The following is a 27,763-nucleotide window of genomic DNA, read 5'->3' as shown; positions in this document are numbered from 1 at the left end:
GGAAACAACTATCAATATTTTTTTTATATGTGGTTTTGTTTAGAAAAGTGGGTAAAAATGTTTTGAAACAGGACCCTTCCACCCATCAGTTCCTGACCTATTGTAGTTATAGCACTGGTCTAAGTTGTCCTTCTATGCTTCAATTATAATGTAGATCACAATCCTTTTTTCTAAGTCCAAAGTTGTTAAGATGTTAGATGGTTTTGTTTGTCTCTCTGCTTCTTGTGTAGACAAGCAGAATAGGCTGTGAAACACAATTGTCTCAGTTTTCCTGATTCCAAGGTGATGTTAGCTGCTATTCAGAAACAAATTTGTTAAGGGATGGTCTTTGAAACAGTGCAGTTGTTTTCAAAAGGTGCAATCCACTTGCAGGGTTTTTGACAGTAAAAGATGGGAGGATATGTTTCTTTAAAGTGTCGTATACACAGTGTTGCTAAACACTTGCTTCACTATAAACTGTTTGTACTGCTACTACTACCACTCTAATGTCTGTAGAGTTACTTTTCTTCTAATCTCTGTAGCTGTTTAGATATTGAGTGCTATCACATTGTTTTATAGGTATTATTACTAGCTATGGATTGTATATGGATGGTGTTCTGATGCAAAATTCGTCACAGCTAAGTTGTTATGCTCATGGACTTGCTCCTTGGAGTCTGCATTCCTTCAGAGTCCAGGCATGTACTGCAAAAGGTTGTGCTTTGGGTCCATTGGTGAGTACCTTAATTTGCATTCTGGGAGCATAATAAATGTCAGATGACAGTAAATATCGGAGTAAATGGTTATGATTCACTCTGGTCAATACTAAGCCATCTGGCAAAATGTGACATTTAAAAAAAAACAACCACCCTGTTTAAGAGCTGCTAAGGATTTGATAGGTCATTGTTAGGCACCGTTCCAAAGCAGAACAGGAGTACAGTGAAAGAAAGACAAAATTTGAGACTGAAACACACATTGTTGACTTTAAAAAGAGTTAATATGTTTGAAAGGTGTGGATGTGCTTTAGCCAGATTTATAAGGACATATCTAAAGAAAGAGTTACTATTCCAGTAATGGGCAAATTTCTAGCTGCCTGGCTGAAAAGATGGAAGTTAATTTGAGAATTGCAGAAGCCAGGAGTGGCAACAGGAGCAAGGAAAATAGTTATTCATAAATACCTAATGAATGCAAGTATGTGATCAGAATATTATACTGACATATTTTAACAGTCTTGTACAAAAACCTATTTTGTTCAGGATTTGAGAAAAAAGAAGTATTATATTTGACATGTGAAAAACAAGCCTTCTGAGGCCTTTCTATTTTTTTTAAGGTTTTTAGACACCTAGCTGAACTGATAAATCCATTATGATTTCATAGTACTGTAGCTGATGAATAGCTGGAATAATACCTACTATGCACGATTTTGTTTTCCAGCATAACTGATCTATATTTTTTCTTTAATTCAGCTTTATGTGTGTGCTTTTCATTTTTCTAACAAGAAAAGGAAAAAAAGAGAAAAAGCAGATTATGGAGGTTTTTTTCATGTTGTTCTGTTTATTTTTTTGTCAGAATTTGTAATATCACTATATTGTGCTCTGGAAAGAACTTCCAGGTTTTATTTTTATGATATAATTTCTTAGTCACCTTTTCAGTATTCTTTCCAAGATTGCTTTCTCTCAAATGCTGGTAACATCATCTATCTGTAGAAGAAGGCTAGACTTTATAGCCATTAAACATTTTATAGTTTGCTTTACTTTGAAAGATATTTACTCTTAAAAGCTTGAATGGCTTTTTGCCAGTTTTTCTTGTACATTTTATACAACTTCACATATACCCCAAAACCAAACCTTGTTTTAAGGTATTCAATGTGCAATAACCTAATCTATTTTATTGGTAGCGATGTTTAAGACAAGTAGTTACCAGATTTGCATACAGATGAAATACGTATGTTTTCAGTACTTCTGTCTTATCAAATAGACATCAAAAGGACAGAACAGAACATCAGTAGTTAAGGTTTTAAAAAGTATTTTTAGTAGACTTTTTATATATCTCCACTGAAGTGAAGACTTGTAACTTGACTTTTCAAATGGTTCAAAGTAGGGGTCACTTGTATCTGATACTCATCTGCATCCCATGATTAGTAGGCAAAATGTTTTCCAACGCTGGTGATCCATTTCTAATGACAGGAATTGAAGTACAACATCTTTATTTAGGCTCACTTAAGTGTTGCATCTTCATTAGATTTCTTGAAAGATTTTTGTATCAAGTACAAAATAAATCCAACACCTAAAAAAAAAAAAAAAAAAAAGAAAACCCACATGTTTTGTCTTTAAATAGTCAAGGAAACATCTTCCAGCAGTAAACTGATATGCTTCCAGCTATTTTTGTTGCTGATCCTGTGCTTAATGTGCCCTAATTGATGAATGAGTGCTATGTGACTATCCTAAATATGGGATTGCTCCATCTTATGTTTCTGAAGGTAGCTCTGAAGATCTTAAATCAGTTATGAGAGCATTAGCAGCTACTGTGTTTCAGTATTAGATAGTTCGTGTTTAGTTTATTTTTGTCAGTGATCGATTCAAGTGAGATGCAGGTTCGTAACAGGTAAATCAAGAAATGCTAATTTTTAATCTCTTTCTAGTAAAGCCAAGATAATGTTTTTGTGTCTGTTGTAATTGGTGTTTTTTTTTTGCTTTTAAAAATGGAAATATAAACATGGATTATGAAGAAATAGTGTAACCTCTAATAAATTGTTTCGAGGAATTCAGGAGATCTGAAAATCTGCTGGTTTTGAAATGTGTTAGCTCTTGAAAATAACCTTGTAAATAAATGTAAACGGGCAACACTGAATGTTTGTCACCTCAACCCACTGCTAATAAACCTAAGTTTCAGGTCTTTAGTTTATGTGCACACTAGTACTCGTTTTTTTCAGTTCAGATGGTTGACTGTGTTGTCCCAGTATTATTAGTATTCCTGTTGTGTTATTGTGTTATTTATATGATAGCAGAGTATTTTTTAAGTTATTAATAAACACATCTGACACATCTGACAATATCACAGAATTGTGTATAAAGTAATGCTTAGAAAAAGAAATATGAAACAGGTTTTCTGTGCCTTGTGTTCATATCCAGAATGTGCATTTTAACACAAAGGAGTATTGTTAAAATACACTGCAGAGATGTATCTGTGGAGTATAATGCATTTAATTCTATTAATATTTCTTGTACTAAAAAGAATAGCAGGTCATAAAGGGCTAGACACACAATACAGCTGTTGCAGCTGTTTAGGATGTAGTACATATTGCTATAAGTTCATACTGTTTTAGGAATATTTTAATCCTTTTCAGTACAAAAATTGCTTAGAATTCATTTCTCATGTTTCTGTTGTGGTGAGATCAGAGTACCTGCATTTAGAAGCACAACTAACTTCACAGGAAATTATTTAACTTAGAAAGCACACTTTAGTGCAGTTCTTCCATAAGAATGTTTTTGACTGAAATATCCGAAGAATCAGTGTAGCACTGATCCAAACTGGTAAGAAGCAGTTGTTTATTTTAAGCATGTACACTACTCTGTTGACTTTACTGCAGCTGCTCAGCTTTCTCAAATATAATAGTATGTGAATATAGAAGCACATGTAGAGATAGTGATGTGCTTCAGCAATATAGCCTGGCACTTGTTAACAATAAGCTTTCAAAAGTGTACATGCTAAAAATTAAAACATTTACGTTTCAAGGACAGAGCAAGTATGTTTGGTTGTTTTGATGGCAGGTGTGGCACATGAAAAATGACATTTATTATCATTCCCATGAACTTGTATTTGTGAGGCACTTAGAACGGTGTGAAACCATCTTCTACCTTAGAAAATACCAGATAAATTATGTATGAAAAACAAACTTGTTGCCATAAATAAAGGTTTAGCAAATTATTTTGTTCCATAGCACTATTCACTACAAGTCATGAAATTTCAATGCTAAATTTCTATAATATTGAATGAGTATTTATATTAAAAAGTTATAATATTTTATTTTCTCTTAAAGGCCTACTTTTTATTGCAAATTGAATCTGTTAAGTCAAATTAAAAGATAATTCAGGGAGCAACAAATACTCTCAAAGAATATTTTTTCTCTATCAAATATCTGTAATAATTTGCTACAGCATTTTAATGCATTTTCCTTTCAGTTGTCTTTTAAAATATAGAAACTAAAAAAAATCTGTGGTTTTCTATTTCTGCTTCCTCCGCTAGTGCTAAGCTTATTTACCCACATGAGGTGCAATGGTGTTTTTAAGAAACTAATTATTCTTTCCCAGTTTCTTGTTCCCTGTTCCTTACAGGGGTCTCTGTATAAAGTATGTTAGCTGCTGGACAGCTTCAAGCAAATGCAGATGAAATGAAAGTAAAATGCTTCAAAATTAAGACATTTACAGTGTTTTTTCCTGAGAAATAACTTTTCTTTTTATCTCGCATTTCTCATTCCTTCTCTCTTTATAAAGCATGGCAATAAACCTTGATCTTATGGTTGAACTTACAGGTAGAAGCTTGGACCATGGAAGCTTCCCCGCAGGGAACAATTGATGTGTTTGCTACTGTTAATGGATCCAAAGAAGTTCAATTAAAATGGCTTTCCCCAAATAATCCTAATGGAAAATTGGCTTACACAGTCCTTGTCACTGGTCTCTTCTATGATGATCAAGGTAATATTTTTTTCTTTTGTAATAAGTGTAATCATTTCATTGATATTCCATTTAATTTTTTCCTTAATTCCTTCAGCACTATGTATTTCCTGCTTGTTTTGTCGCTCCATTGATTATTTTAGAATTATCAATTTCATTCTTTAAGAACAGCTGCTTTGATTTATGGTGCTTTACATTTATACAAGCACATAAATTGCCAAATAAAGATAAGCCTCCTGCATTCATTTGCTCTCTAGATATACACATAGAGCCTTATCTCACAACCTTAACTCAAGATAAGGAAGCTAGACTCACCAAATTTCAGGTTGTTTGCATATATAAGTGGGAGGCATTCATGAGAGTTGTTCATAATATAGTTGATCATGGGTATATTTGAAATTCATGTAAGCAGTCATAAAGAAGCAAGGCTTACAAACAGCCAGGTACATAAAAAAGTATTCAGTGAAATTAGACACTTATTCCTAAAAAGAAGAAAGGAAATGTGACTCTATTTCTGTATAAGAGACTCAACATCCAAATCAAAAGTTATCTGTTGAATCTTACTGTATTGTGGGCTGCTGTTTTATTTCCGCTAGTTGTTCTGTGGGTTGGACTTTTTGTTTCTTTCTTGTGTGTTGTAAACCTGAGCATAGCAATGTGGTCTTGGTGCAAATGTTGCTGAATCAGAGCAGGTAGAGTTAGACAGGGGTGTTAGCCTTGTGTAAAAGGCTATATAACTCACTAAAGAATGTAAAGAGACATGTTTTCCAAATGTGTTACACAAAATGTGTGTTTTTCAATTGCAAGTAAAATGCTGTCCTCTAGTTATTATAAAGATGTAAAAGATTTGGGCAGTGAGTAAAAATGAATGTTCACAAAAATGCATGTGTTTAATATGTCAATTTGAGCTATTAAGCATGCTCTAAGCTATAATAAATAATAAAATATTGTACACAAATAATATTCATGAATTATACCTAACAATATTGTCATTAATTTTTAGTGCACTTTAAATAGCATGGTTGACATCAGGCAACTCTACAAATGTTTTCATATAAATATAATACAAAATTTGTTTGAAAATAATGTTTGGCTGACATTTAATCCTTCTATGTACTGTACACAAATTTAATCAGTCTTGTATATGCAGACACATAATTGAATCAATGATGGCTTCATAACTTGCTTCTTTTTTCGGCTCAGAATGACAAAGGTTTGTTGTTGCCAGTATTGGTGCTAAAGAGAACATACACACTGTAATTGCTGTCCTCTACAAGGCAGTATATAAATGAATTTGTTTCTGTGCTGTTTGGAGAAACGCAACCCTTGAAGAATGTAATGTGTGGTAGGCAGTCTGGGCTGACCCCTCACAAAGGCTGTTGTGTTCCCTTTTTTATGCAATGAAGGCTTTGATGTATTCTGCTGTGAAGCACTTGTGTACGATTAGGAGGAGAAGGAGTGATGATCAATTTGAAAAAGAGGAGCAACATTTTGGCTGGACCCCTGACAGCACAGCCATTTCCACCAAGGCAGCAGGGTGAATAATGCAAAAGCCATATTCCCCTTGTGCTTAATCTTACATTGTTTTTGCAGAGAAAATTTCTGCTTCCTTTCTAAGTCGTGTCATCCTTGGTTGTCATCCCGTCTCTCAAACCATCAAAACGGTATTAAATGTTGCAAAGCTGTGCAGCTAGAGAACTTTCAAAAGTCAGAACCCATTTACAGAGCAGCCCTTGTAGAAAATATATTCTGTTCTCGGCAGAATTTTCCTTCAGTTCTTTCCACTGAGAAGTTTACTGATTTCTCCCAGTGGAATCTACTGGAATTTATCGGTTCATGGTTGGCAGTCACAGATTAAGGTAAATGTCGATTCGTAATGACCCTCTACATGTTAGTATTGCAGTAAAGCTGGGCTTTTATGTCAAAGATATCGGAGAGGGAGCTATTACACATGACAGGGGTGATCAAGGGACTCCAGACCAAGGCAAGCATTATTAAATATTGACTAGTTCTGTGATTTATGTAGAGCTGGAGGAAAAAAGTGACTTTTTAACCATTATATATTCTTCAGCAACGAAAACCATCCATTTATCTCCTGCTGGTAATAAAGAACAGAGTGCCTGCATATTTTAGTAGAGGGAAAACCTGGCCTTATTAATGAGATGGACTCTTTCATGATAACATTTCGGTTTGCTAATTGCCAAAAGCAAAGCAGGCAAATTGGAAGCAATTAAAAGAGTTGACTTAAAGTATCTGCTATCTTAGTTCAAGTCAGGAGAGAGGGGTGGTGGTGAAAGAATTGTTGGGGAATGGAACCCAAAAAATTTCATTATGTTTGTTCACTGTTGCTGAAACTTTGCAATGCTAAATAAGTAAAGAGTGTTTCCCCCCAGAAGTAGAACTCTAGCACTTGACATTTATGCTGGCTGTTTTGGGGGTTATGCAGGAAGGAAATTAAGCATTAATTCATCAAACTTATATAAGACATCATCTGTTCACAAAAGCTTATTGAATTGTCTGATGGCTAATTGGTATTTTCTTGGCATAATGAACAACTGTATTACATCCTTTGCTGCAACGTCTGTTAAAGAGGCAGGGATTAAAATGTAAAAATTGGAGGTGGAATTCACCTAAAAGGGCTGTATATAGACATTAAAATAGTTACACCCATCTCTTGAACTGGTGGCCCCCTCAGCAGTAGGTTAAGCTGTCAGTTTGGGAAGCTCAGGAAGCAGATTTTGGATCTCGGATCTGAAATGTCATGTAAGTAAGTTTTGAAGATTGTTGCCAAACAAGAGTTTGCTGCAGTAACCACAATGATGCTTTGCAATTTCTGTGTATACAGCTCTCAATTGAAAAATCTTCATTTGCATTCACTATTATTAATAAAACCTCAAGATTTTGGTAGGAATATGAATCTTTAATAGATGAACATATAATTTCCCTAGCAGTGCAGTCACCTTCTCTTTTGAAGACGTTTAACTCTGTTCTGTTGCAAAGCACTTCAAATATTCTTAGATGTCACAATAACGTCTGTTATGAAGGAAGGTGAGATAGGGGAGATTTTGCTTGACTGTCTGTCGGGCCCAGTCATTCCAGCTATGACATGTGTTTATTTGGAAGTAGGGATGCTAAATTGCATGATGCCAAAAACTGCTTTAAAAAAATCCCATCAAAGTATTATGAAAGGAAAATATCACAGATTTTGGCAGTACTTATATAAAAATTTAGTATTTATTTACTTAGTTGGATAACTCTTTCTAACCAAAGTAGAATTAGAGAGAAATGAAGCTAAAGGAACCTGAATAAATGCCTATGCATATCAGGGAGTATTGCAGAGGTAGCAATAGTTTGACAATATGAGGGTTATTGTGTTTGATCAAAGCATTGCATTCATTTTCTCTCTTTTTCAACTGTAGCTTATCTGCATTGGAGCTGGAAGGTCTACATTCAAACCTAGCATATCTCCTTGGCTTTTTTTTTTCCCTCTTTCCTTTTAAGTATGAGATATTACACCTCTGATGGATGGACTCATGAGATAGCACTTTAAAAAGTGTGTGAAATCTTTCTGTATAAGTAGAACCCCTGGACAGGGCAAAGGCTACCACTATGAAAAAGTGGGGATTTTGTACTGCATGTTGTAATTCTATATTTTTACACTGCCGTCCCTAATGTAGATTATGAAACTCTGCTTGATGTGTTGTTATCTTATCAGTTTCCTGCTATAGCATATATTATGTTGAGATAGCAGGTTGATGACATGGAAAGTGTTCAAATAACATATGACTTAACACTTTCTCTGTCATGAACTTGTTAGTCACTTCAGGAACACCAGCCAATCTCATGCTTCAATATTCTATAGAGGTCCACAGGCTTGGCTTCTTTTTCACTCTGTTCGAAATCTTTCAAATTTCACATATGTGAAATATATCTCTGTCTGACTCTTCATATTTTATATACACTGGTTTTTTTTACCAAATGCCATTCATTGTATTTGTTTAAGATACCGTATAACTGTCCATCCAGCTGTTTTTTAGACAAATGCATACCTCATAGGAATTAAAAATGAACAGTCTTGGAGCTTACCTCCTAGGAATTAAAAATAAATAGTCTTGGAGCTTATTTATTATTTCCTTATTATAGTGATCTGTATTTCATTCTAGACTCTTTTCTAATGAGGCCTGATCATCTTAAATAATTTTCAAAAGAAGTAAAGTTGGTATTTTAGGGTTTCTTGGGGGGTAGGGAATATTTATCATCTTACAGTAAAAACAGCAATACATCAGTAAAGACTGCATTGTAATACATAAAAGCAAGAGAGAGTGTTCAAATTGTCCAGAATTCTTCAAATTCCTGACTTTTGAATCCAAGATAAATGTTACATAATGCATGGGAGACTTCAACCTACCAGATGTTTGCTGGAAGTACAACATGGCGGAGAGGAAACAGTCCAGGAAGTTCTTGCAAGGTGTGGAAGATAGCTTCCTAACCCGGGTGGTGAGTGAGCCAACTAGGGGAGATGCCTGGTTAGATGTGCTGTTCACAAATAGGGAAAGACTGGTGGGTGATGTGTTGTGGTGTGATGTGGAGGCTGTCTTGGGCAAAGTGATCATTAAATGGTTGAATTTGCAGTCTTTGGAGAAGTCAGGAGAAAGGTCAGCAAAACCTTAGGCTTCCAGAGAGCTGACTTTGGCCTGCTTAGGACACTGATTGATGGACTCCCTTGGGAAACAGGAGAAAGGGGCCCAGGAAGGCTGGTCACACTTCAGGAATAAAATCTTCAAGGCACAGGAGCAGACATTCCCTACGTGCCAAAAAACAAATTGGTGGGGAAGAGACCTGCCTGGCTGAACAGGGAGATAGTGCTGGAACTCAGGAAAAAAGAGAATCTATCACCTGTGGAAGAAGGGACCATTGCCTGGTGAGGAGTACAGGGATGTTGTAGGGAGAAAGTTAGAAAGGCAAAGCCACAGCTGGAACTAAATCTGGCCTCTGCCATAAAAGATAATAAAAAATTCTTTTACAAATATATGAGCAATAAAAGGAAGGACAAAGAAGAACCTCCATCCTTTACTGGATACCAGGGGAAGCCTAGTGACCAAGGATGGGGAAAAGGCTGAGGTACTTAATGGCACCTTTGCCTCAGGCTTTAATAGTCAGACCAGCATCCTCCACGTGCTCAGTCGCCTGAGCTGGATGACAGAGATAAGGAGCTGATTTAAATGCCTGTAATCCAGGATGAAGTGGTTAGTGACCTCCTGCTCCACTTCGACACACACAAGTCTATGGGGCCAGATGGGTTCCACACAAGAGGGCTGAAGGCACTGACAGAGGAGCTCGCCAAGCCACTCCATCACTTATCAGCAGTCCTTTGAAAGTACTTGTTAAAATACAGGCAGGAGCTTTGTTGAGTCTGTTTCACCATTCTGATCCACATATGCACGTTTTCCAAAAGAGTATTTGTTCCCAGCAAACTGCATATAGGGATCAAATATGATTTTAGAAACTGAGGGCTCTGTCCCCGTTCTGCAGTGCTCAGGCAACATGTTTTTTCCTGCAAAGGCAAGTTGCTCTGCCTCAAGTCATTTAAATCCTGGTTTATCTGTGGAAGAAGCCTTAAAGAGGAATTTGTTTTGCAAATGGTTAAGCCAGGGCATGAAAAACTTGTATTACCAGACCACAAACAGCTTTTCTCTCTTAAAGCAGAATTGAAGTTCTTATAATTATCTGATATTCTTTCAGTTCTCAGAGGACTTGAGGGGGATAGAAAGGTGACAGAACCAGACCTATTTCTTTCAAGTAGTTTCCTCATTCAGCCCCATTTACCCTCAGGGTGCTTTAGATTATGTACAGGGTCCTTTTTAATTGCATCTGGATATCTGAAATTAAGTTCTTGTACAGGAAGAATCAGGTATTGCCTCTTTTCCAGAGCAGATAGTTGGAGGAAATTCTTATCTTCCTACCTGTGTCAGATGACTGCATTAGCACAAAACCCGAATCCAAATCTGTAGTCCCCTGGATGTTGTGGTGCATTTGAATGCAAGTTTGACATAAAGAGAATCCTTAATTAACTATATGCCCTTAGGGAGTTTCACAACACAAAGTTGCAGGCTTGTACTCAGAACTCTTTGTTGCTCATGAATGTAGAAGGCAGTGTAAGTTATTTTTAGTTTGGTTTGTTGTTTTTTTTTTTTTTACTTGTAGCTTCTGTTGTTGACGTATCATCCCACCCACTGTTCTTACTTTTCAGCAGTGTAGTTCATCTGTTATTTTTTGTAAAGGGAAAACTATTCGTCTGGTAACTGCTTATTTAGAGATGCTGTACCAGAAAGCTTCCTTGCAGCCTACTCATTCTCTTGGCAAACTGCAGAATGCTGTCAGCAGAAGGCAACATTTTCTAGTAAAAACAAAAAAACCCAGCTGCTACATCTATAAACAAGTTGTCTTTTGCATATATACATTAGAATGTTGTTCATCTAAGCTTTTTAGTTTAATATTTACGATCTCTGTAAATAAATAGATGGAAACACAGATCATTATTAATTTGGCTTCTATTAGAAGGTTCGTCTTACAATTGTGATTGAGCACAGTGCTTTCAGTACACTCTTCAATCAGAATTCAAATATGTTAAGCATCAAGCTAGCGCATACAAGCAATGTCTGCTGGGGGAAGACATGCCACCTGCATATGCCAGCGGAAGTGGGGAGAGGAATACTGAAGCACCTTAAAGTTCCTAGCCCATTTTGTGTTGAAGGGTAGAGAATGGAGAATGAAAATTCTGTGAGATGTTTTTTCAAAGCTGCAGAAGAAGGGGTGTTTTACATTTAGATCTGACAATTTAAAAAGAACAATTTTTGACAATTAAACATGTTTCAGAAATTACTAAAACATTTCTGAGAGACTTGTTGGGCCAATTTTCATAATAAATTCCTTTTAGACATGGTAGTATGTATAATTACCTCAAAATACAAATATCCAAGCATAGATTTTAATTTACATTTGCTGCAACTGAATATGCAGTACCTGACAATAGGTACAAGTTCAAATGTGCTTTAATATTAGCAAGAAAAATTCTCTTTCAAAAATGGCAGTATAGTCATTCCATAGATGAAATCAAAGCATATGATTTATTTTCAAGACAAGCTATTTCTTAAGAAGGGCTAATTTTTTCCTATTGTTGAGTAGTTCTTAAGCCTTTTCTCTTATGCACCTGAACATTCAAGAAGCTGGTACCAAAGAAATATGAACACTTTTTCCATAGGAGGTAAATATCAGGACTGTGTTTTCTTCCTGCCTTTAGTCACTTACCAAAGATGTTTATAATGTGATGTGTTCCTCTGCCAGGGACAGACCATTATCTATTAAGGACAGGAAAAGTCATCCCAGCTTCACTCCAGTAGTTTAGGATTGTGCAGTAGCCTTAAGCATTCTCCAACCTGAAGTCCCTAGCAGTAATCCTTGTTTATTTTTTTTAATACAATAGGCACACAGAATTTGGCATTACTAATAAGAAAAATGATCCTTTCTTCAAGAAGCTGGCCTAAGGAGAGTAGAGAGCCTTGATTTTAAAAGAAGGGTCCAAAAGGGCCATTCAAAAGGATTTCAAATATGAGAAATCATGGACATATTAATGATGTTGGTCATTTACCAGTTACCTTTGTAATATATAAAGAAATATTTAATGCATTTCAGTTTGTTGTACACTACCTAAGGTACATTAGTGCCTTAATATTGCTGATACTACTGACCCTGAAGCTGCTGAGGTAGTGTTTTCTAGAGCCTCTCTGGAAATATTTTCTGTTATAATTCTCAACCTCTTATTCTTGGATTATTTTTCTTCTGGCCTTGCACCTGAAAACCCCAATACTGTTGTTACAGAGGATCTTCATGGGAGCCACTATGACACTGTGAGAATTGCCTCTCACCACAACATCTTTACTTTCCAAAACCTAGTACACAACAAAGTTGATAATACAGATTTAAATGCTTGATATGTTTATAAACACAGATGTTTAGTGAACAGTGTGCAATGCTTGCACTGTGTTCACATACTCCACACAGCACACATGGCATCATAAATGGGAACAACAGGGAGCTTGAGCAGTTCCCAATGGAAAGTATATAGTGGCAGAGAGACAGCATGGCAAGAGTCATCCCCACTGTGAGCAACAGCATTGGCATATTCATCATGGTCACCTGCACCAGAGAGATCCCCTCCGTGCTCCCAAAGTAAGGTGGTTTTGTGGAAACCCTTAGCTGCTTTTCGAAGTCAAGTTTTTATCTTTTCAGGTTTTCATATTTTATCCCATTCCTCACCCATTTAATGTGTCTGTCTCCTTAGTTTTAGCTACCAACCTCAGTAATAAAACTCAATAATCCTTAAAGGTATTTGAAGGGGGGGGGGAGGGGTGGGAAGAGGACAGGTGATCCATTTTTGAACAGTCGTATTTTAGAGAAGGACTTAGAAGCATTTTGGCACTCAGTAATATGCCATTTAAAGTTTTATTTGAATGTCTAGAAAACTCAGTTTTGCATGCACTTTTGGATGATTATCTGAACTATCATGATCTCCTTCAGTACCAGATATGCTTTTCTTGGTTGACAGTCTCTCTCCATTTTCTACATTGGACGGTTTCTTTGTTGAAGACTATCGTCAGACTGCAGATAGTGTTTTAATTGATCTTCTGCATCTCTGTTCACATAGTTACATTTTTGTTACATATACACTGGTGTGTTTTTATATTGTACTGTGTGATAGTTTTGATGTTACAAAGCAGAATGTAAGGCTGAACCCTATTTCTGTGAGGAATGTATAATCAGTTCTTTAGAGGCTGAAATTCCTAGTGACTGCCAATAGCAGGATAGTCTCTAAGACTATTCCTGCTCCCTTGGAATAGTCTAGGGAATAACAGCAATCTTCTGGAGATGGCACTGGTAAACAGTATTGAGTAAAAAGGAATTTGCCAATCAGTTCTCCTATGAAAACAGTCTTTTAGTTAATGAATGTCTTCCAGAGTTTTTAACCCATCCAAAGGCTGAGGAGCCTGCACTGACAGTCCTTAGGTATCTAAGGTAAATCCTAAAGACAGAAAACAATTTATGACCTTGGACACAAAATGATTAGTATCAACAATATAAATACATGACATGCAAATATATGTAATCTGACTATAGAGCTTGCACAGATGAAGAAATTGCATTTGGGTACTTGTGTGTTGGTTTCGAGCAAATATGCTTCTCTAGAGACTAACGTAAACACCACGTGTGTTCTCAGGTAGAGAAAGCACAATGAAAATTGGAATTTGACAGGCTTTAATGAAGGTTTTATTTGAACTGTATTAGGGGAGATCAAATAGATTTTGACTATGTAACTTTCTAGTGTTGTACCAGAAAGATCAAGATACTATGACTGGTCATCCTCTATAAAAGATGATTGTGTGCCGTTGATAAGGGTCATTTGTGTTACTCTACCAGGTTTTAACCTAAATAGGCTAGAGGGAGCTGCTCTATAAATAAATACAACACTCACCTGTGTGATTCTGTGGTTCTTTCAATCTACAAGCGCATTTATCATGCCTCATGTAAGGTGACTGGAAAACCCAAAATAATGCCTTATGTCAAATAAAAATCCTAGATCAAGTCTAGAGCTTCATTCCTTCCAGAGTATTACAACTAAGTGTAATGGTATTTGACAGTATTGAATTTTTTTGTATGACTTCTTTCCGCTAACTCAGCATTTTGAAAAAAAATGAAGTGTTCTCCCTTTGTGATTGAAAGGGTTAAATAGTACCAATTCATTGCCACCCACAAAAGGATTTATTTTGTTCTCATAAATCAGTTTTATTTCACATTTTTATTATTCCCTTGGGTCAGCTGGTCCAATTGAAATCAATACAAGTGCAAGTGACACAATCAATCTAGATATTTGATTATGGATTTGAGACTCCCAGTTCTGCTTTGTATGTTTAGCTAGTCTCTTTCTGATAGTGTCCCTGGAGAATGGAAAATTCTTATTGGCATCCATGAATTATGGGCATAGATTCAGAAACCAGATACTGTGATAATCTCTATTTATGTACTACTGCAGCTAGAGAATGTTCTACCCATGGAAAAACAAACTTGAAGATTTTTAAAGCTAATTGTTTATGCCTTTTTTTCTTAAGTGTGTAAAATCACTTGTGAAACGAACTTTATAAAATCTTATCTATCATTTGTCTATAAAACTCCTCAAACAAAATGGATGAAATCAATAATTATATGCTCAGTCATCAACTTACCAGCACAAGTACACCTAACATTTCTTCTATTTGATGCTTTCTGATCATTGCCAGACAATGTGATGTTATGTCACTTGGGTATTCATGCTGGCATAAGAGTACTTGCTGACTGGAAGCCTGTGAGAAATCCCCGTAAGTTGGTTCTACTCATAGAATGCTTTGCAGAGTTGTGTGGCCTCACTCTGTTTTTCATTTCTTTAGGTCATGGACTGAGTTCTTGTAGTGTGTTGCTGCAACACTTGAAGTACAGTGTTCAGAGGGGTCCAGGACTTGATGCCCCTTGGTACTGTTGCAGCAAAGTGAGTTAAAATACTGCTTAATATATTTAGAGCAGGGGTTTAACACTACACTGAATACCATGTTTTAACTGGAAGGTCTAAATGAGGCAGATTCAATGAGCAAGGCTCATTGTACATTTTTTATTTTTATGAAAATTCTGTACATCTCAAGACAAAATGTACCAAATTTACATCTGTGAAAAAGCACAGAAGGTTATTTCGCCTGTTTTAAGGTGAGGGAAACTGAGCTGTCAAAGAAACAACTGGAGTAGTACAGTGAGAATGTGCATCTCTGAGCTTTCAGATTTTTGCTGTATGTGGCTATAGTATGTTGCCATCATGTCCTTTAATTATTTTCTGGTTTTCAGTCTTAAAGCTAAAGGCTGATTTAATTACCAGGGAAAGAAGTGAAGTTTTTCAATGATGGTAATGTGAACTGTTCCTTATTGACAGTAATATTAATATTTTGGATTCATAGTTTTTGAGTTTGCTTCAGTGCTTTTAAATTACCCATCTTGCCTCATACAGCAACTCTCTCTAGCCCATGAGAATGAAGGGTTCCTGCGATAAGAGACTCTTTAAGTCTTTGACTCAGTCTGATGGACTGAGAGCAGAGGAGGAAATAGTGCTTCAGGAGACTGAGCTGCAGAATTGTCGCTGTACTCATCTGAAAGAACAAACACCAAAAGCAAAGCCCTGAAACAGAACAAAACCACTACAAAGCACAACCCTCCTGCCCCAAACACTGTTGGAAAGAGTGTTTTTGCCTCAAAGCACAGAAACCACTTCCCAAGATCAGTATAGCAATTGAGATGACAATTGGAGAACAGTTCCTTATTACAGTTCTTAGGAAAAAAGTCACCGGTAATGATAAGGAAAGATTTTCAGCCATGTTTTATTGGGATAATTGAACTAATGGAAGCTCATGTTGTTTCTTTTGAATGCTGCTCTGGAAAGAGTGGGAAAGGGAGAGAGGGAGAGAAGAAAAATCTTAGCTGGGAGGGAAGGAGTAGCTTCTGTGGAAGTTAACAAAGCTGAAGAATAGGTAAGAAAAGAAGGCAGAAAGCAGCCCAGGGACAGAAACTGGGGGACAATGAGGATGGGGTATGGGGAAAAGGAGTGAAAAAGTGAACTCTTGTTTCATTTTTGTTTTGCTCTTCTGACATTAACTTCTATGGCTAATGTTTAACCTCTGTATGCTTACACACGTATAAAGCAGGCATAACAATAATTGTGTTTGTGCTAGTTTACTAAGTAATCTTTGTTTAATTCTTTAGATTCTTGTATGTACTTGTCGTTGATGTGAATTTTTGCTACCTTTATTCTTTCTGTAGTATTCTAAAGTGGTAATAGTTCTGCTTCTACCTGTCTGAATATTATGGAGCAACATGCTTTTTAATGCAAAAGATGTTATCAGGGCTTGTATATACATAATGGAAGCACTATAGATTAGTATTATTATTTTAGAGCGTGGCACAAAGCCTTACAGTCACTCAAAAAATACCTTTGGCATGTAGTAGCACATAATATGTAGTGTACTTTTGTGATAGAACTCTTGGCGTTATCTTGAAATAGTGATAGTAAAAGAAAATGATAGCTCATTAAACATTTGTGATGATAAGACTCAAGCGTTTAATGCTTTTTTACCTTTTTTACCTGTTTTTACCTTTTAGGTGTAAATTTCTCTGCATTTCACAAACTACAGTCCTGCAGTATTGTTTAAATTCAGACAAATCTGGGGGCAAGACATCAGTCAGCCAATTTTTAGGACACCTCAGATATAAAGAGGTAGAAATCTATTTTACTAAGGTGGCTCAGTTGTTGAAGTGCCATAGGAATACCAAAAGAGAAGTATAAGGAAGTTCTGTATGACAGCTAGCTTTTCATGATTAGGTAAAGAAAAGCCCATGAGTACACAGTAATATTTTTCACAAGCACTGCCTCCTTGCTGCCTGAAGTCAAAAGTATAGTTCTGTCAGTGGGTTTGTGATACTGACACATTAGACTGCTTATGTTTAAATTTATTACTTAATAGTCACAAATGTGGTGGTAGTAGTAGAAGCATTTGGTATTTGCCTACATATATGAAACATACATTTTTTCTGCTTGATACGTAAAAAAGAAACATCTTTCCTTAAAACCCATCAAGACAGAGTACCTTTGAATGTGTCAAATTCTGTGGAAAAATACCTAGTTTTTGAATGTGAGATGAATGTGTTTAGCTTGTATGATTTCTTTTCGCCATTGCAGTCTTTGTCATGAAAATAGTTCCATGTTGTACCATTTCCCGCACTCCTGACAACCTTTGTCACATGAATAAGATATCAGAACACTAATGACTAATATACAGGATTCTGTGTCTGCTGATACTATACTGTACTTCTGTGACCTTTTCAATATTATGTATTCTGATTGGCTGTCCATTTCACCTCTTTCCCACAAGTTAATAAGGCTGTAAAAAGGAGAGGACTTGAAATCACCAGCCAGTCAAATTACAGAATATTGAAAAGGTCAGAGCAGTATAGCACACATGAAAAAATTAGGGAATATATGAGGCATTAAAATTCTTGTGACAATGATTATAACAAGAATGGAAAAGGGATACCTGTTTCTGTTATTTCAATCTAGTGAACCTCATAGGATGATGAGCCCAGGACAGCAGTAATTTATGCACCACCAACCCACAGGAGCTTTATTCACCTGTTTACAGCTGTAGTAACAGGAATGCACAGCTGCTTGGGAGCCCCTTTCAGAGGGTCCACCCGAAACCATAGTGAACCTTCAAACACAAATATTCATCAGCTAGAGTGCTGTGTGAATCTTAGCACTTTTAAACAATGTATATTCATACATCTTTTTTTGCATGAGCATGTTATATTACTTTGTTTCAAGTATGCTTGTTTTTTAAGTATGGATATGGGTGCTCTTTAGCTGTAATTTCTTCATTTGGATGTTTTCCTGAAACACTGAGATGCTTTGATCTGGTATAAACTAGGAATAAACTGGTGTTTCTCAAATACCAGACCTAGCCAAAGAGATCCCTCAGAAACACTGGGGGAAATAAGGATTCTAGGTGCAGAAATACTGAAAGATGCATGGGGCAGCCTTTTACGTCTGCAAAGGCTTTAGTCTTTTTTTGTGAGGTTATAGGAGACACTGGCTCTGAGCATCTTTCCATCTGAACTCATCTTTTGTTGCTGGAGTATCTCAGTCTTGAAGGACATGGTAAGCCAGTTCTGGGAATCTGATTTCTGCTTCCTTAGGTTGTTAGGTTAAGTCCTGGTTAGATTGCTCACATTAGCTGTGTCTTGAGGGGATCTTGCTTGTTGGAGTGCTAGTGACTGTTCATGGCAGGAGTTACAAGAGAGAAATGTGCAGGAGCAAGGAGGTATGCTGGTAGAAACTACTTTTCTGAAGCAAAACAATGCCTCTGAGTGTCTGAGGCAGCTGCTGTTTAGATCTGTGGCAGAATTGCTGGTAGTTTGCAGTGGGACCTGTGAGTAGGATGGAGAGGAAAACACATATGAAAAATGGAAGAGAGGTTTCGTGGACTTCTCTCACAAATAGGGTCCACACTGAAGCAGTCTAGGCAGGAATGACACAGAGTGGTACAACAGGGTTATCGCTGTATCACTTTCTGTCAGGCTGAACCTATGTGTCTGCATTTTCCAGCCCACTGGAAGCAAAGTTCAGGCAGTGAGAAGTGGCAAAGCTTCATATTGCATCTCATCCCGTCAGACCTGCATTTTAAAAAAGTTCCTCTAATATTATACATGCCAGTAGCAGTAAGTTACTTGGCTGGGAACTGGGATAAAATCCCTTTTGTCTGTGTAAAATTCAAGTTAGGAAACTTGTGAGTACTCCTCAGCTTTTTATTAGAAACAATGAAACATTTTGAACTGATATGTTGTCTATCATCTCATTGTGAATTTGCAAGTTCATTTTTGACCTGAATAAAATGGTTATGTAATTACATACTTCTCCTAATTATTGAGTAATTATATACTTCTTATAATTGCCGAGTAATCACTCTGCTATAACTAGAATGTAATGTTACAACTAATTGTATAATTACTGTATATTAATGTTGTTATTCAGGCAACTTGGAATAGAGTGTTATCCTTTTAATTCTTTTCCTGTTACTCAAAACTGTATTTTTGAAAAAACGATATAGTTAGCCACTGGAAGAAAGACTAATAGTGAAATAAAAATATCAACAGAGGAAGTACACACTTTCATTCTGGGCTCAGGTGGATAAGAGTAAATATTAACATGTTAAGACTGTACCGTTGATAGAAAAAGTTTAATTTTCTCAGGAGTTGAGCACATAAATTGCTGTTAGGGACTCTTTTATGCTTGAGATTTGTATTGATCTCATGTGCCTTGATCTGTCAACACCGGATTTTTAATCTTTCCTTCGCATTATAGGTGAAACATTTAGGAAATACACCTCTTTTCACAGCCAGCCGAGTCCTTAAGGACCTTCAGAATCTATGTCAGTTGACCATTTCTAATGGCTTTATTGTTGTTAACAAAACAATGGGTGCACATGTTGTTGGGTGTGCTTCACAAATAATGTGTCATGGTCTGCCTGGAGGTGCACAGAAAAACTGTGATAATGGAGAAAATGTGCTTTGCTGGATTGTTTCTACTCACAAATCTCACATAGGGACAGTTTCACAAATGTGCAGAAGGAGGGTTTGATATACAATTTAAGAGCTAAGATCAGGTAATGCAGAGACATGTTTATATTGTTGGCTAGGGACATAAGAGTAATCCTAGACAAAATAACTCTGCTTCTGCAGAATTGGTATGTCTGTATGTGGAATGTGTAAAACATGGTGGTTGTTCTTGCATGATAAGAAGCTTTGCCTCCATTGCTGTTTATAAAATGGAGTCTCTCAGGCTAATGTAAAATTCAGTGAAAACCAGAAAAAATCCATCAGTTTTCATGGTGTCTTTCTACATTCACACTACTGTTGTTGTTCAGGTAATCTGGTAGTATGGCATGGTGTAATCCAAGTAGAATTTGAGCAACGAGAAACTAGACTACAAGGCAGATTTATAAAGCTATCCCCCTCCCCAGAACCTCAGAAAGTAAATTTTCCATCTTCCACAAGAAGAATAAGTGAAAACACCCTTTATGCATCAATATGAGCATCACAATAATGGAATAGCTTGATCCTGTACCATAAGGGAATCACAGTTTTTTTATAGGAATCCTTAAATTAGAAGAAAGTCCAGGTCACTCACCCATGGTAAAATGTAATTTAAGCATGACTGAAATATACTGCATATGCACATGTTAGTGCACTTCATAGAAATATGGCCTATTTGAAAAACTGTTTCAGATTTAAAAGTATTTCTGTTTTAATAGTTCATTTGAAACTTGCAGAAGAATGAGTAAACCCAATGAGTTTCAGTTAAAAAAATAATTAAAAGAGAGTTTATAAGGTGGGTTTTTTTTTAAGTCTTATTTAGATTTTGTAGAGGACTCAGATGTGAATATTCAATCTTCTGCCCATGACAATGCCTTAATTAATTTAAGATATTATTAATAGTTATATTCTGTTTAATCTTATCCTCATACCAGTGGTCTCAGACTTGCATGATTCTGTTGTTGTTTGTAATGCAAAATTTCCATCAGTTTCAATGTGAGAGCTCTCCATGGCATGGTGGATAATAGTAATAATATTAGCCATTAATAGAGCATTTAATATGTTCAAAATATTGGGTAATCTTGCAGCTTTATTCTCAGATGCATGAGTGAAATCTTCATCAAGTCAAAAAAGGTTGTTACTTGACGTACATTTTACTATTATTATTTTCCAGTCTTACTGATCAGTATTTTGGAAAGGTTTTTGTTGTGGTGGTTATTTTTGTAGGGTAAAATATTGTCTTATCTTGAGTTTGAGATCTTCAGAGTTGTAAAGGACATGTAGTTTGCTGTGGTGTCCTCTGTTAATGTCAGCTGATAACTGGATACTTCACATCCTTGTTTTATCATTGAGAGGATTGCAGGCCATGCTGGAAAGTATGTGTGTCTTACTGAAGATGACTAATTTTTATGTAAGCAATTAGCTTGTAACTCCTAAGGTAAGCAATTTTCTAGTGAATTCAACAGGTTTTACTAGTCATTCATAGGCATAAGAGTTAACCTTAATGTTTTGAATTTGTAATTATCACAAACTGTTCTAAATATGAGTAATTTCTGAAATCTGACTTCTGTTTGCAGTATATAGCAGTCAGCTTTGCAATTTTATGGTTGATTAATTTAGTTTCCAAGAAGTTTTACAAGTACCATAAACTGTTGGCAAAAGAAGGAGAAATTGGTGAATAATATGTTTTCTTCCAAATAGGACTTTTTATTTTGGCATTTATGGTATCAATGGCAACTTTTAATTTAAGTACAAATAAGACTTAGTTCATAAAGACAATGAATTGTAGCAGTTACAAGGTCTAATATTTTTTCTCCCTGTACCCCTTCTTTTTCCCTAACAGCTGATGCTAATTATTCTATTGTAAATGGTACTCGGATGTTATTCAGCAGCAACAAATCCCATGTATGGGTGCCCATTAAAGGACTGATTCCATTTTCTAACTACACAGTACAAGTGAATGCTTCCAACAGCCAGGGCAGCTTGATAAGTGATACTATAACAGTAGTCATGCCTCCAGGAGGTAAGTATGAAAAAGTGCTTTTTCTCTGCATGTAACAATTACCAAATAATCTGCTGAGGAAAACATTTATGTATTATTGCAAGTGAAGAATGGAATTTCAGAAGAATATGCTTTTATTAGTAGTTCTTAGTAACAAAATTGTTCTTTTCACCTTCTAGTTTGTCACATTCTTAGTTTGAGAGCTAGAGAATGAAAACAGGTAGTTGTATTGTTAACATGTAGTGTAGGTCAGAAGCGCACTATATGCTTCATTCCTTTTGCTGTGAATGGTGCTGTATTCTATCATGGATGGCTAATCTAGTCTAAGAATATAGAAAAGGTCACCTGCAATTTGTAATATGTTTTAGAGCAAAAGTTGCAAGTGCTGACAAAGACTCTTATTGGATAGATTTAGGTCATTTATTTAATAATAAAAGCCATTGGTAAAATATCAAGCCAGAATCCACTAAATGGTGTAGCTGTAAGTCAATTACAATGTGCTGATTTACTGTGAATGAGGAGCCAAGCCACTTCGGATGTTATCTTCATTAAAATTTCATATAAAAAAGGCTTGAGCAGGTACTCCTTAAACACTGTGCATGATTTATTTTCATTTGTAATCTTTTTTATGAAAGCTTAAATTTATAAGTGATGCATATGTGTTCCTTTTGCATTCTCTTTTCATGGATATCCTAGTGAATTAGTTTTTGTTGAATAAATGCCAGTGGAAACAATGAATTTGAGGCAATTTTGAATTCTAATGTGAGAGCTCAACTTGATCTTGAGAGTTGTAGCTGCAGCTGATCATCAGGAATAGTGTAGATTGATAGAACATTTGAAAGTAAAATAAAGAAAAAAGGCAAAGGAAAACAAACAAACAAACAAAATCCCATAAACCTTACATCTTAAAAATACAGTTGGAACGGTTTGTTTTTATATAGATGGGTTGACTTTGGGGCCAAACCAATAGAACAGCTTCTGAGAAGTAAACAAATAAAATGCAGTCTGTATGACACATTACTGAGGAATACAGAAAAGGTAAATTCGCAGAAGATTTTATGCTTTTCTAATCTGATTGCCAAATTACACCTAATATTAACAAATATACATTGTCATATAACAATAAAACTGTTTTACTGCTTTCTTAACACAGAGAAGTTAGATGCTGACATTTCTGATCCCAGTGTCATACTTCAGTTTTGCATGCAGAAATAGCAAAATTTGGTAGTGAAAATTTTACCAAAGGAGAAGGTAAGGGATCTTTATAGATGGGCAAGGATGTGTACAAGTTTATGGCAGCCGTTAAGATACACTTTCTTTCATCATTAGATTGTTGTTGATTACAACTAGAAAACTTATAGCTTTGAAATTATCTTCTTTATGACCTTGTGGTCGTTTAAAAGCAATACCTCATTGATTAAATAGGTTTTAGTTCATGCTTCCTTTTAGTTAATGATCTGAAAACATATTATCCTGATTTACACATAAAATCATGCTGAAAAGCATGTGGCATTCAGTAGGATATGTGTGTTTAGTAGAATTAAATTAGCAGTGAGAGTTATTAACGAAATCTTCCATACTATTATCCAGTGGACTGTGATCTGTAGTGAAATGAATAATAAATGAAGCAGTGCATATGAGAGTACTCTCACTATATGTGTGCACACATGCAGACACACACACATGTATATCTAGGCAAATGTATGTTTACTTTACCATGATGTTTATGATGATGACTTTTTGGATTACATACAATTCCATTGCATGCTAAATTATGAGTGTAGTGGTAACTTTACACTGGGCTGTATTCAGTGCCTTCACTTACAGACACTTTGTAAATCATTAAACAAAATCTAGATGCTAGTAAAACCAGAAGGAATTTTATTTTCTGTGGAGTATGCTTTATGAAGCTTGTTGGAAGACTGTGTAAGAGAGCGAGTGATAGAGGACAAAAGAGTATTGCATTCTGAAGTTATTGCAGGTCACAATTATGATCCAATTTTTTTTTCAACATGCATTTCTTTAGTTTCATTTTGTTTTTACTTCAGAGGCATTGCACATGGTAGAAAGCACGCCATATCTTTAACGTTACCTGATTGAATACACCTTCATTTCTCATCAAGCTGATTTGCCACACTTAAAGTCAATGCTTTTTAAAAAAAGTCTCAGAAATAAGGAATTTATTTTATCTTAGCTCGTGAGTAAAATTGCAGTGCAGGTTCAAGTGTTCTTGGAAAGATGAAAAAAAAACCCCACAACAAACTGAATCCTAATGTTAATCCATAAATATGAAGCTTTCTTTTCACCCTTACCCTGTAATGGTCTGGAGTTACTAATGGGGTTAGGATTTCAACTCTTAATAAGACTTGGTGCATTAGTGTTTTGTATGCATGGAATTCAGCATTTAGTTTAATAAGTGGTTGACATTGGTGGTGTCCCTTAATTTCCTTAAATCTAATTGGCTCTTTTATCAGTCAAACCTGTATGGATTGGCAATTGATCAGAAAGGGTCAGCCATGACTGTGCATGTACTTAAATGCTGGAACCACCAGTTAAAGTCACTGTTTCATAATAAGAAGCTGAAACCATGAGAACAAATTATCTTCAGAGTCAGAAGGCAAAAGAAAGCATAGAAGTTTTTCAGGATGTTCAAGTTCAGAACAAAGGCATTATGGAGTATATAAATTTTAAATACTCTGCTTTTTTTTGCCTCAAGACTTCAATCTTTTTTTCCAGATGAACTGAAATCTCTGAAACTGTTACATCAAAGAACTGCATAGAAAGCTAAAAGGGATGGAAGAAGCTTAAAAGGGCATAGTTTAAAATGATTAGTGACAGATTTCATACCACATAGAAAGAAGTTAATATTTTTTTTGTTTCATATTTTTTCCAAAAAGAATAAATTTGTTCTATTTATCTTGTCCTAAACTGCTTTGGGAGGAGTTGTAAAAAATAACATACTACCTCATGCTTCACATTAATTTGAGGTTGCCAGCCAGTAAAAAATCTGGAGAATAAATTGTTTTAGAAATAATTGAATTAGGTAAATGAATTGAAATGATACAGGGGATGTAAACCTGCAGAAATCTGGGAAAAAAATCTATATTGAATTCTTGGTTATATATTTTCCTTCTTAGTGAGTGCTATTTCTGGTGTAGTGGCACATAGAAGACCCTGTTAATTTAGGATTTCTTTGTAATAAGAGATGGTAAGCTAGCTGCAGACAAACTGCAGTCACTACAGTTAATAGCTTATACTCCAGTTAAGTCTATTTGTTCACTTCCTTCAACTGCAAGAGCCCTAATATATAAGGGAATAAGAAGTGTGAGTGGAAAGAAAGAAGATAGATTATGTTGGAAAAAGTAGATGTAAAAGAGGTAGCAGAGAGAGACAAGCTGCATATCAGATGGGAAGCAGGAATGTGGAGGCTCAATCACCACCTCCAAAGAACATAAGAGGACTAGATTCCCAAGTAATGACAAGAGATATGAGGCTTGCTGTGGATGGTAAATCTGTATCCCATTGCAGAGTTGTCTTTGTGTAGTTGCTTCTGTTGGGGATTTCAAACCATTTACCTGGTGCTGACTTAGCTATAGAAAAATCTCCAAGAACTGATATATATTTCCTTTGTAAAGCACAAAAGGGAAGAAACTCTGGAAGAAAATATTTGCCTAAGCAGTGAAGGGTCTCTTTAATCTCTGTCATAATTTATGGAATATGTTTGTTTCTATGCTCTGTCTGTGATTTGCACAACATAGGAATGTCTAGTAAAAATGTCAGATTTTGCCTTGGATTCTTAAGAACCTTCCCTTTGCTGGTCCCTTGTTTCTGTATGGGATGCTGCATGGCTCTGACTACAAGCCTGGGCTAGTTTCCAGCAGCAAAAAGTGAGCCTACTTATTTGTGGCTGTCGATGTTTGTACAACATCTACAGAGGATGGAGTCCTGCAACCAGAGGATTTTAGCCACTGTTAGTTTAGGCAGCAACACCTTTGGGACTAGATATTGAACCTGATTGTAGAATCATTGCTCGAATGATGCAAACAATCACATCATACAACTTATATTCACATCTGAAAGTGGTCATGAAAGTTGATCACCGAAGCCAACAGGCCTCCTTAGATGAATGAATATTCAGTAAACAACAAATGGATCCTGTTAGGCCAGAATTATTTAGGAAGAAAAATCAAACCAGAATATGCTTGAGTTTTTCCCTGTGAGACAGGTTTGGTTTTCCATGATGCTCAGTATCACACTAAAAGTCACACTGTAAAACTTGTTTTGAGAGAATTTACTTCAAATTTCAGGTGTTTCTGAGACATTTTTTTAATTTATTCTTGCCTTCTTCCTGTCTTTCTTTTTCCTATAGGCTTAGACTAAAACTCAGCGCGATTCTTTATGTTCTATGTCTTCTGTTTCTTTTCCATTTTTCTTTTCCATTCTCTTATGTCACTTCTTGTAAAGTTAGGTTAGTAAAAAAGGGATTTAAAAATGGATAAAAATAAATGAAACTTGGAAGAAAAATAAAAGAAAAGCTTCTCACATCAATCTGTTATATTCATTGCAAAAAGATATTTAAAACAATTCTGAATTCTCAACAATTTTCGTGATACCTGTATAACTTCAGATTCATATAATCTCTGATTTTGATGAAGAACAGGAAATTTTAAGCAAAATTATGAACAAGTTGTCAGGAGTGAGGTGAGGAGTGTTAACAGAAAGTTCTTCATGAAAAATTGTGACCATATCTTTTCTAGAGGTAGTTTAAGGAGAGACAGCAGGATAGACTAGGGAGAAGAACAGCTTTCCTACATCTCTCATTAATGACCTAGCTAATTAAAGAGTGTCAGCAGCAAGCTGTGTAAATTGGCCATTTCAGTTCTTTTTGTCCAGAAAGATGATATAAGAGGAGGACTGCAAAACTGTGTGTGGAAAACTGGGAGTTGTTCTAATGAAGCAATAATTCTTCTCTAACCTCTGCAATATTGAATTGATTGTCATTTTCATTAGTTCTACTTTCCTCTTCTATTCCCCTCTCCCAGTCTGTTCAGCACATCTTTAGGCTCATACTGAGCCTATTCTTGGTTTTCTGTGGCAAAAGAAGAGAGAAGTAAGTCTCATTCCTGAAAGGTTGTGTCTTCAGACTCCAGCAACAAGAGGCACAGAGGTGTCCACTTTCCTGAATTGCAGCGAGTTGGGGCTCAGCCTAACTCCACACATCATAAAGGACTGTCTCAAGGTTGCTTTAAATTGGGCCTTAGTATAAGTCCCTACTCATAAAACTGGGGAGTTCCAGAAGACAATGACACTTCAGCTATGATTGCTTCCTTCCCTTTGTCCCTGCACCCTGTCTTTTTGGGGCTAGGCAGATCTCCCAGAGCTAGAGCTATGCTGTTTCCATGCCCTCAACATACGTCACCTGTATCAGCTCTTAGGTTGCTGTCTGTCTTCTGGAGCTTCGTGAAACAGAAAGAAGATCAAAACTGCAATTTTAGTTGCCTTGAAGAACATTGATTTTTTTTTTTTTTCTTGATTGGAGAGTGCCAGATGAGAAAGGAAGAACAGCTTGAAGTAGCCAAATAATCATCTATAAGCTGGCAATTAACCTCAATGTGGAGGTCTCACTCCAGGTCTTTCCAAAATCTTAGGCTTATCATGAGGTCCAGGCTGTACTTAAAATCTCTTGGAAGAAATCTGTGGTAGAGAATTCATGCTGGAAACTACAGCTTGATTGTACTACTAAAAACCAGAAGACTATATAGTAGTGGGGAAAATGGGCTGTTGTGGAATTTAGCAGCAGATAATTATTTAAAATTATGACCTACCAGCATATAAATCTATTTCAGAGCAATTTCAGTTGTACATATAAAAGGACACAATTTAGGTGAAGTTTGAAATT

The 27,763-nt window shown here is 36.0% G+C and overlaps 1 protein-coding gene across 4 annotated transcripts in view; it reads left to right on the top strand.

Moving 5' to 3' along the window:
• The window catches only part of USH2A (usherin), a 372,227-nt gene that overhangs the window by 196,060 nt on the left and 148,404 nt on the right, over positions 1-27,763 (top strand). For all 4 annotated transcript variants that reach the window (XM_062605800.1, XM_062605798.1, XM_062605802.1 and 1 more), the window contains exons 36-38: positions 559-710; positions 4,508-4,670; positions 21,706-21,885. In XM_062605800.1, coding sequence (XP_062461784.1) covers positions 559-710; positions 4,508-4,670; positions 21,706-21,885 — 495 coding nt within the window. The remainder of the gene's footprint in view (positions 1-558; positions 711-4,507; positions 4,671-21,705; positions 21,886-27,763) is intronic.

This window comes from Pezoporus occidentalis, unplaced genomic scaffold (genome assembly GCF_034315485.1).
Source record: "Pezoporus occidentalis ecotype Australia unplaced genomic scaffold, CSIRO_AGI_Poc_V1 ctg93, whole genome shotgun sequence".
Classification (NCBI taxonomy): Eukaryota; Metazoa; Chordata; class Aves; order Psittaciformes; family Psittacidae; genus Pezoporus; species Pezoporus occidentalis.
This window is presented reverse-complemented; position numbering and strand designations above follow the sequence as displayed.